General features: G+C 43.4%; 1 protein-coding gene across 3 annotated transcripts; it reads right to left on the bottom strand.

The window, feature by feature from the left end:
- Nucleotides 1–441: 441 nt before the first annotated feature.
- abhd15a (abhydrolase domain containing 15a) lies at nt 442–8308 on the bottom strand. 3 transcript variants are annotated; one of them, XM_067247040.1, is made up of 4 exons: nt 8151–8308; nt 7228–7790; nt 2377–2729; nt 442–2050 (listed from the first exon to the last, which is right to left on the bottom strand). In XM_067247040.1, the coding sequence occupies exons 2-4, from the start codon at nt 7780–7782 to the stop codon at nt 1408–1410; spliced, it is 1551 nt and encodes a 516-aa protein (XP_067103141.1). In that variant the 5' UTR covers nt 7783–7790; nt 8151–8308; the 3' UTR covers nt 442–1407. The 3 variants fall into 3 exon arrangements, with proteins under 3 accessions (XP_067103141.1, XP_067103142.1, XP_067103140.1); XM_067247041.1 differs by lacking the exon at nt 8151–8308 and having other exon boundaries at nt 7228–7504; nt 7578–7690; XM_067247039.1 differs by having other exon boundaries at nt 7228–8308.
- Between the last annotated feature and the right edge of the window lie 3090 nt (nt 8309–11398).

Raw genomic sequence — 11398 nt, 5'->3', positions numbered from 1 at the left:
TTTGATTAATAAATCCCTTAGCATAGCTTTGACAGTCCCCAAATTATTACTGTATGTTGCAGTTAAAAATTGTGTTTCTGTGGAGTGAAACGTGACTAAACAAGTATTCAAAATGGAGAAACAAGAAGTGTTTCTTACTGCAGTACAGAGTTGTCTGAATGGATTACAATCTGTGGGGATTTGTGGTGGATGCCTCATTACGTCACAATACACACACATACACACACATACAAAAACTCACATGCGACACACGTACAGACACATACAATCACACACAGACGCAGTGTGTCATTGCCCTGGGCAAAGAGCTATTTTAGGGTCTTTGGAAACAGTCACCCTCTCTTGTACTACAGAGTAGCATCACTGTGGTAGACAAAATTCATATTAAATTAATTAGAAATAGTTCATTTCAAGAGTGGTAAGTTATTCCTTGTAAACAACTAATGATTTATCCTTTTTAATTCATTGATACATTAACCAATTACATACATTAACACATTTAAGGAGCATACGTATGTCAAGAAAATACTATAAAATAACCTTTTCAAAATTCTGCCTAGTGAAACACCCTTTTCCCAATCCCTGCTACAGTTTCAATTACAAGATTGGGAAAGTTGAAGCCAGTTTAGTGGGACATTGTACATTTTTACACACATTGTCTCATGATGATGATGATTGCACACTCGTGGTACAATATTCCAACATCACATTGTAGACATGCTGAATTTCTCATTAGGGATGTTCATTAAGTATTAACACTGTACCACTGCAATACTACATTTACTTTTCAACGAGACTTGATGTTTTGAATTATTCAAGGTTTTCAACCATATAGGCTTGATGTTAGGAAATTGGGATATTAAGATTCAAATTAAACATGCTTCTCAAATAAGAATCCAGATTCCAGCTCCTATACTTTATGTTCCAGAAATTCAGTTCTGCTCAGCATTTGGTCATGTGTATTGTAGATGAAAGTGACTGGTTTGTAGGAAGTGAAGGCTTTGTGTTGGTCTCAGTCTCTGAGCATGCTTTCTACAATAAAAGACAGTGCAGTAGAATGTTCTGGATCCCTGAGCATCACTTGCGTCTACTGCCAAGGTATCCAGAAACATGGCTATACCATTGAAGAGCTAGGTATTCTAGGAGACAGGTTTACACAAAGTCCCTTTCATCAACCTGGCTGTTGCCAGGTGTCCTTTTCACCCATGTCTGTACTGTAGCCATTACCCATAAAAAATAGCCTAGCCACTGCCTTGGTGAATAGTTACACTTTTGAATTGAGTATCCCTTCACAATACAAATCACTTTAAAAGCACTACACGTACAAAGTCTATAATCACAACATTCTTGTTCTTTTATTGTTTGTTATTATCAGTTTGTCGTCCAGTGGTCACCCCCAGGCGGTGCTCACCGTGTGTAGGACCTCTGCCAGTTATAGATGGCATGGATGTTATGTGAGCAGGCAGGTAGTCGTTTACAGGTGCTGACGCTGCGATGACGGAAGGCCCTCCCAGCTCCCACGCCCCCCAGGCCCCTCCTCCTTGCCGCTTGCTGTTTGGCCCGCTCCTCTGCTGCGAAGAAGTCTGTGGTCGCTCGGAAAAACTCTAGGAGAGCCCGGTGGCTCCAGCTGGTCCCAGGGGTCCAAATCCCACCACCCGGCCCACAGGCTCCACTTGCTTGCTGGGTGGAGAAGCCGCAGTGGCCCCCTTGGCCAGTCAGGAGCAGGAAGAAGTGAGGGTTGCTCTCGAAAAGTTCCACGGGTAAAGTGGACTGAGGGTCTCCCCTGATGGGATCATCCTGGGCACAGATACTCAGAACTGGGATGGCTACTTCGTCTACATCCCTTAAAGGTTCGTTGTGCTCCCAGTATACCTCCCACACTGTGTTAGTGTTACTGGTGCTGCCACCTGTAGGTATGGAGGATGATACTGCAGATGCTGGTGCAACTTTAGGACTAGACTGGCAGAAGAGAACCTCTTCAAGAACACGTAGAGAACAGCTGGAGAATAGTTTATCTGTGTGTATGGTCTCGCCCAGTATTGTCCGGTACCTAGGTATGTAATCAGAGGAATCATAAGAAGAACAAAAATCAGTTACTCAAGAGTTACATGGCTCTCATATTCTTTGTTAGTATTGATTTGAAAAACCTGTCTCGGGTCACGATGGACCCAATGATCAATAATATTACTGTGTACAGACCACCGGTAGCCATGGATACATGATTGTATTTTAATCGGTTTGTACTCTGAAAATGTGACAGCGGTAGACATGTCATTTCTTTATGTCGTTATTTTTCCAATTACACTTTAGATTGGCTTATTTTAACCCCAGCTTGCTCTATTTGTTCTGTCACAATGTTTCTTCAATTTCCCTCACCTGCTGAGACACATCTTCTGGTACAGCACGACCACCCACTGCAGTGGCCACCACGGCCCGTTCTCAAACCAGGCCTGGCACCGGAACACAGGAGAGAGGCAGGCAGCAGCCGTCACGTAGCTCGATGAACCACACTCTCCCAAATAGGACAGCATCAGGCCAGACCCAGTGCTCTCGCTCACAGCATACAGACGCCCGGCTGGCTGGCGGTGGCGGATGTAACGCACCGCCTCACGGAGGTCAGCGGGGTCACCAAATTGCTGCAGCTTGAGGGTGGTGAGCGGAGTGCTGTTGTGGCTTCGGCGGTTGAAGACTACAGGGAGGTAACCATGGGAAAGAGCTGCCTCACACAACTACATGGAGCAGGATGGAACACAAAAGCAAAATAATCAGGTAAGGTCCAGTAGCATATCATGCATAACAACAAACAATTAGGCTTCTCTATGACCTGTTCCACCAGACATTTTTTTGAAGGAAATCTGTTTGCCAGTCAGGTGCATTTGTGAGAGCAAGTGGTACCCATCTGAGTTGGCACAGTAGGGCATGGACATGGCCTGCCAATATATACTGTACACAGTACATTTTGTCACTAATCCCAAATCTTTCCAAGGGCATCAAAAGTGCCCTGCTGAGTCTGATTACACTTCATAACTTATCACTATTTGTTGGAACTGAGGTAAACAGTGCCTTGTTCTGCCAAAGCTCTTCTGAAAGGCACAGTCTGCTGTTAAAGCCCAGGGAGGACGGTGTTTCACAGCATTAACAATGTACAAAGATGAGAAATCAGCAGTTGGACTGACAGAAGCAGACTAGAGAACCAGTGCTATGTGAAAATAATGTCCTGGAAGTCTTAAGGAAGGCCTGGGAAATGCTGTATAAGGTGCTTTGATAGTTTTATATTCATATATTTATTGGATCATTTGTTTTCTCAATTTTTGTGTAATAATAATTGTTTGTGTTTATAAACATGCAGCTCTACAGGGGCGGGGGGGTATTTGGGTACTGAATATTGGAAGAAGCTGATTAGAACACTCGGTAGTTTTCCCTGAGGTTGTGTCGAGGCTATGAGGAATTCCTTTCACTGGGAGGAGAGATGCGGAAAAGAAAAAACGTTGACACACACACTGTCACATTCCGCACACACACGCACGACAGACCCCAACAAATCTTCCCCAGCCACCATACACAAAGACTGTGACCATAGCCAGAAATCTGAGCCTGAACAGACATCGATACATCATAGAAATGTAACAAGTACATGCCTCATCACATTTATATTACTTTGTATTGTCGCTGTTCGTCATCACACAAGAAGGGCCCCATTGGTGTGGAATACTATTTAGTGGTAATAAACTACCCTCCTGGATATTTCTTATCACTGGTATCTGACAAGGATAAATCCGAGCTAGAGTGTTATCTTGGGGTTTTAGCAGTTTATATTTTTGGCAACAAAGGTCACTTCTTTATTTGAACAGCATATTATAACTGACAATGGTAAATATGTATTATGCTACACATACTGTAGCCCAGGTGAAGACACAAGTGAAGTAATTTGTTAAGAATACCTAGTCCTATACAAAACCTTTCCTACTGTCAGGGGTTTTTCCAAAAAAGACTTGCACTGTTTAATAGTTGTAATGCTGGTATCTGGACATCATCATACTGTAAAGTTCACACTCAGGTAGGAGATCACTGTGGATTACCCTAAAGAGACTACATGGTTTTGGACTGCATCTCATTTCAAAATGTTTCCTGTGTCCTTGCATCTGCCCTCAATAGTCTTTGTATTAATCTGTTTTAATAATAAAAAAATTAAAAAAACAGTTGTCTGGTTCAGTCCAGTTTTTAGAGATACATAAAAGAGGGATACAAGTGAAAGGTAATTTCTTTTTGAAATGCAGCCTTAGGTCCAAGTCAGGTCAGACCAGTTAGGTCAGAGACTTACCACTAGCTACCAAGAAAAATGCCAAACCATGTAAATTACACAGGGGTTAAAAAAACACAGCACCACATGCATCACACAGTGACAGATAAGACCGGACCTCAGCACAAAACTACTATTCAAGTAGTAGACACTTTTATGTCCGTTACTGTCCTTCATACACTATGTTCTAATGACATATTACAATGTCGTAGACTGTGATATTACCTACCAGGGCTATACATAGTACCGTGCACTAGTTTAATGTGTGTGTGTGTGTGTGTGTGTGTGTGGGTATAATAGAATTTACAGCAGAATATACTGGAGGTCGGTCACCTGTAAGTGCAATCCATTAGGCTTGGTGACATTTTTTCTGACCTGTGTTTTTAATGTTCGGGTAAAAGCTCGGTCACATTCCCACCTAAAGCGGATCATCACACTAGTTTACTTGGTAATGCATTATGTTAATGAATGACTGGATAAGGCTGCACTGCAAGTCTGACATGGATATGTTCCATTTCATTTTACTGCACACATTTTTCTTAGATATCATGTTATCCATAATGGTTGTGTATGTGTATATAATGGCTAAATGTTTGACATGTATGGTAATTATGATGCAATAGTGGAAAAACACTGCTACATCTAGAGCAGTAACGTTGGTTCATATCAGTGAAGCAGTGATTGACTCCAAAAGTTCCATAAAGACAAGGGTTCTAAAGTTTTTTAACATTACAAACCAATGTGTCAAATGAATGAAGTCTAAATATAAGGTAGAGTAAATATCTCCATTCACAACATGTGATGAGGCAACATTTCAAGTGTTGCAAAGTCTGCCTTTTGAACCAGGAAAATCTGTTTTTATGCTTGATAGAGCAAAGCTTCTAGAAAAATACCTTCTGGTATGCTTGAATTTTTTTGCACTGTGTGCACATCCATAATTTCTGAGATACTGACTAGGAGCAAGAGAAGGAGGAGCAGGCAAGGATCATGAAGAGGAGGAGGAGGAGCAGGCAAGGATCATGAAGAGGAGGAGGAGCAGGCAAGGATCATGAAGAGGAGAGGAGGAGGAGGAGGAGCAGGCAAGGATCATGAAGAGGAGGAGGAGGAGGAGCAGGCAAGGATCATGAAGAGGAGGAGGAGCAGGCAAGGATCATGAAGAGGAGGAAGAGGAGGAGCAGGCAAGGATCATGAAGAGGAGGAGGAGGAGGAGCAGGCAAGGATCATGAAGAGGAGGAGCAGGCAAGGATCATGAAGAGGAGGAAGAGGAGGAGCAGGCAAGGATCATGAAGAGGAGGAGGAGGAGGAGCAGGCAAGGATCATGAAGAGGAGGAGGAGGAGCAGGCAAGGATCATGAAGAGGAGGAGGAGCAGGCAAGGATCATGAAGAGGAGGAGGAGGAGCAGGCAAGGATCATGAAGAGGAGGAAGAGGAGGAGCAGGCAAGGATCATGAAGAGGAGGAGGAGGAGCAGGCAAGGATCATGAAGAGGAGGAGGAGGAACAGGCAAGGATCATGAAGAGAAGGAGGAGGAGGAGCAGGCAAGGATCATGAAGAGGAGGAGGAGGAGGAGCAGGCAACGATCATGAAGAGGAGGAGGAGGAGGAGCAGGCAAGGATCATGAAGAGAAGGAAGAGGAGGAGCAGGCAAGGATCATCAAGAGAAGGAAGAGGAGGAGCAGGCAACGATCATGAAGAGGAGGAGGAGCAGGCAAGGATCATGAAGAGGAGGAGGAGGAGGAGCAGGCAAGGATCATGAAGAGGAGGAGGAGGAGGAGCAGGCAAGGATCATGAAGAGGAGGAGGAGGAGGAGCAGGCAAGGATCATGAAGAGAAGGAGGAGGAGGAGCAGGCAAGGATCATGAAGAGGAGGAGGAGGAGGAGCAGGCAAGGATCATGAAGAGGAGGAGGAGGAGGAGCAGGCAAGGATCATGAAGAGGAGGAGGAGGAGGAGCAGGCAAGGATCATGAAGAGAATGAGGAGGAGGAGCAGGCAAGGATCATGAAGAGGAGGAGGAGCAGGCAAGGATCATGAAGAGGAGGAGGAGGAGGAGCAGGCAAGGATCATGAAGAGGAGGAGGAGGAGGAGCAGGCAAGGATCATGAAGAGGAGGAGGAGGAGCAGGCAAGGATCATGAAGAGGAGGAGGAGGAGGAGCAGGCAAGGATCATGAAGAGGAGGAGGAGGAGGAGCAGGCAAGGATCATGAAGAGGAGGAGGAGGAGCAGGCAAGGATCATGAAGAGGAGGAGCAGGCAAGGATCATGAAGAGGGGGTGCCTACTGACTGCTTCCTCACTTTGAAAAGACATGAATGGAGTCGTTTTGCTCTCTCACCGTCTCTCCTTCACATACACAAAGGACAAAACGACTCACACTGGCACAGCTGGTGAGTATAAATTCACAGTAACAGACTCTTAATTGTTGAACCACCTCACAGCACCAAGCACACAGAAGAACAGCAAACAAACGATCGTCACGCATGCATACACACTTGGATGTGACCGAGAAACCACAACAAGACACATCTGACAGAATATCCAGCCATCTCCCTTGGTCTCATTTCTCCTTGCATACTAGAAGTCAGATCTGAACATAAGTCATGTCTGAAAATAAATGTTAGGTAGCCTACTGTTACTGTACCTTACCTGTCATTATTTTAGCAATTCGTGTTAAGTCATATAGGTTGTTGAATCTACATGTCTAGTTAGCATATCATCACTAAAAAACTTTTATTGCATTTTCTTTACTTCCAAGTAGCAACTAAATGCATAAACCCAAGTCTACAAACACCTGTTTGTACCCCACATTTTGCAGAAGTTTATCAAAACTAAGAGGTTTTGAGAAAGTGAAAAAGCCTAGTGGTGGAGAGGCAATAAAAAAAGCTGTTGATGTTTGTCATAACGTGCTCCGAGTAAAACGTGTTTTCAATTAGTTACCTTTAAAACATTTAGAGTGATTTTTCCAAATGAATTGGGGATGATGAGCAGAATAGGACTCGTGGAATTGGTGGAGGTTCTCCTTCGTTTGTGGTACGAGGCACCGGCCACGGACACTGCCCAGTCCAACGCGACGAGTCCATCGTCGCTGAGCTGCAAGTGGTCCCGCACGAAGTGGACTGGGCTTGCATAAGGCCAGCACGCGCCATAAATGCTCTGGAGAAATGCATTTGCTTGCCAAGTCCATCCTGTGCATGGCGTGAAATTGCTGAAAGTCCTGCAATGTTTGAGGAGATAGTTGGCGAGCGCAGAGGGCTTGCAAATGAGCGCGACTGTGGGGACTTTCTCACCTGCCCCGGCAGTGACACATTGGGCACCGTCGTTCACACGATCGGAGACAAGTCTCTCCGACACCTTGTCCTTTGTTTGCCGCCGTGAAATTCCGAGCCCTTGGAGTAGTGCATCAGGTTGGCTCTCGGTACCAAAGTATTTCAAGCCTGGCCAAATAGTGGCAACCAGGACCACGATGCAAAGAGCCACGAGCCATTCCAGCATTTGCACGCCTTGAAGGACAAGAAACTGTGAAAGTGGACCTACAAATATTTTATCCTCAAATACCTTACGCAATTCCTTAAAAAAGAACGTCTAAAAGAAAGTCTCCATACAAAAGCAACTGAGAAACATCTTCGGCTACAGTCCACTCAAAACAGCTTGCGCGTAACCATAAGCTTGATTTCTGTAGGGAACGGGAATGCGCACCCCTTTTTCAAGTTTTGGTGACAAAAGGCTACATCGAGCTTCTACTGATCCGAGATAACCCCCATATGACTTACGGACACATTATTGATTTTAAAAAATTAAGCCAAACGTCCTTGTCATATTAAAAAAAACGGATAGAAAAAGAATGCCCTCACTAGAGTTACCTCGTTGATTAAACAATGTGAGACAGCGAGAGGAACATCTTCTCTACAAGTCGACCAGAATCCAGATACAAGAAGGCTAGTTGCACGCCTTTAATTTTACAAACAATATTTGTCAACGTCAATTAGTAATTGATCCTGTGCAGCTCTCCGTGCTGAATCCAAACTGTTGTGGGCTGGAGGGACGTCAGATTGCGTTCTTCTATTTGTATTCCAAAGCGCAAGGCACACGGGCGCCTCCCATACCCCAACACCTAAAAGAGTCAATACGTTATACCAGCGATGTCGCCTCCTCCCTTATCGTCTTACATCAAGAATGTATTTTTGTTTCTTTGTGAAATGCGATAGCTAGCTTGTCCCTCCCTTCTTTAGCCATATACAGTTCAGACTAGCAGTCAAATATAAAGACGCCTAATTGTACAACGCCGATTCCAAAAAACTCCAATATAAGCCTATTTTAAAAACCAGTGAAAAGACGCAGCAGGTAGTTATCCTGACTGTAGTACTTACATGCAGATGAGATACAACTACTAAAAACTTACCAATACAGTATTTGAGGCAATGTATTGCTAAGTGTCTGAAGTCAACCGAATGGGCATAGGAGCAATACTTCGTGCTGTCATTGCATTCATAAGTGTCCTAAATTGCCCTGAAGGCAGTCTCTGATTGATGCCCTTTAAATATATGATCACAAGTAAATTGCTGTGGGGCATAAAATTGGACATGCAGTTCTGCCATCACAGTAACATTGCAAATAGGGCAGACCTATATCTATGATATTGTCTGAATGTACAGCTGTGGCCAAAAGTATTGTCAGTTTTGTGACAACCAACCTAAACCCTTGAAGGTTTAGGTTGAGGGGCAGTTCTATGGGCGTATGTGAAGCCCTCTGTGACATGCTTGCGTGTAAAAAGGGCTATACAAATACATTTGATTTGATTTGAATAAAAAAGACAGATCAGATGGCTGGATCAATCAATCCTTGACATCTCTGATGTCATTCACACAACAGGATACTTTATTAGTGTGTTTGAGAGCTGGGTAGGAGAATGGACATATTCAGCATCGACTATTTGAAAAGAAAGCTGTGTGTTTGTGTGTGGTAACAGTGCGCAACAATTTCTGCGACTCCCTTGAGAACTGTAGTCATTGACGTTTATAGAACTCCTCCACCTCGTCCCACCAAGTCCCCTGATGTTTCTCTAGGGTGCTCAAAGTGTTGTTTGTGTTAGATAATAACATCAGTACATGACTTCAATCCGAAATAGTGTGTGTGTGCGTGTGTGTGTGTGTGCTTTTCCATGCGTGTAGACCTTCAGTGGAGATCCACTGACAGGATTGTGGCTATTGTTCTGTGAGTATTATTAACATGATGTGAACAGACTATGTCCTACTGTTTATTATCTACCAACTAAGTGATGGACGTGTACCTTCACATATTCTTGATAAGCATAGTTTAACAGTTTATTAATCTATGCTTGCAAAGAAACCTTGATTCTGTTTATTCTATAGTCCCTTGGGGTACAAGTAATGTTTCTCAATGTTTTATTTTCTAAATGTAATAGGGAATCAAAAGTGATTTATTTAGTATATTCCGGTATATTATTAAGTGCAAGGGTGAAGTCATCAGTCAACCAAAGAAAGAAAAAAATCTATGTAACTTTGGCCTTCACAGAAGCCCATGAGGTCCTTGAGAGATTTTGGCCAGTGCCAACATAAATATCTTAATAAATTCTTAAGGGAAAAGTACTGTAGGGACATGCCTTGTTGCAAAAAGTATTTACAGTGCCTTTACACTTTCAAAACAATACGTTAAACAGTGTTTAACATAAATGGTTAAACTCATCATAGTTTCAAGGCATCTTTCAAAAGAATTTAGTCCCTAGTCTAGATCCCTCACTCCCATCTCACTACTCTGGGGGTTCTTTCTCTTTGGTCACTGATTGAAGCGGGTTGGATTAAACCTGCATACTGAGTGTTTTGAATGCACTGCAGATAGAGGATCAGCAGTACATCATGTACTTTGCTCCCACAGAAAGGTTTTAGTGTTGGTGGTCTTTTTCCATAAAACGAACAAATAATTTATTTGTTCACCATGGGGTGCTTGGTTACAGAGATTGCAGAACGGGATGTTCTTTATACAAGAAACATTTCCTGACAAAAGAAAAACAGCAAGCTGTATGTTTCAGCAGATGCAGCAGATCATGAATTCATAAAACTAGAGCTCACCTTAAAAAAACACACATCAGCCATAGTTTGTCATACAATCAACCTAAGAAATAATACTTAGAATATACAGAACATCCCACCTGTCACCCACATAGAGAGAGAGAGAGAGACACACACACACATACCTCATCCATTATTAAACAGTGTACCAGGATTGAGCTAAATCTGGAATCATTTCCCAGGAGTGCTGAGTAAATAAAATAAAACAACTGTGGCTTAAAACTCTGACTGCAGTGGGATAGTTAAATTATGGAACATGGATGGCTATGTATTATAAGACTAAATCTCATAGCTGCAGTGTTGATAGACCAGCAGTTAGTTGAAATTGAAAACTAAAATACCAGAGTCACAGATAATTTTCCCAGTAGATGTCTCAAATCTGAATAATTGGTATCCAAGATTAGATAAATAAATAAATAAAGTAAATAAATAAATAAAGAGGATGTAAAAGTGAAAGCAGCAGGAGAGGAGAGGGAAAAGTCAGGGAGGCTTCATATCGCATATATGTACAGAACCAATTTGTGGGCCCAGGATTAACAGAGTGTCTCTCTCTCTCCCTCACTCTAAATCTCATTGCCTCCCTGATGGAAATGGAAACCAGCTGTGGAAGAGGGCTGCCATGATTGTCAGTTGGTTTCCAGCACAGCCCCCCCCCCCCCCCCCCGCCCCCCCGCATCTGGGATCTGTCTAATGCTAACGTAATGCTGCCCGCATGTAGCCAACCCCGCTCCTCCTTCAGCCCGGCCGCACCCTTATCCTCAACCACCCACCAACGTCTTGGCACTGCTCCCAACAGGGTTAACAGTGTGCGTGCGCATGTGTGTAAGTGTGTGTGCTTGATTGTGTTTGCAGATACCACATTTACGTCCGTGTTTACAGGTGTAAAAACTGTTTAATGCAATTTGGGCACTTCAAATCAAATTGACCCCAATTGCTTTCAAACACTTTCATGATTTCTCTACTTGACTCAGATCTGGCATTTATGTGCAAGTGTGTTTGCAGTTCTGTGCATGCAATTGTGG

Source organism: Osmerus mordax, chromosome 11 (assembly GCF_038355195.1).
Source record: "Osmerus mordax isolate fOsmMor3 chromosome 11, fOsmMor3.pri, whole genome shotgun sequence".
NCBI lineage: Eukaryota > Metazoa > Chordata > Actinopteri > Osmeriformes > Osmeridae > Osmerus > Osmerus mordax.
Note: the sequence above shows the minus strand (reverse complement) of the source record. Positions and strands in the feature narration are given on the sequence as shown.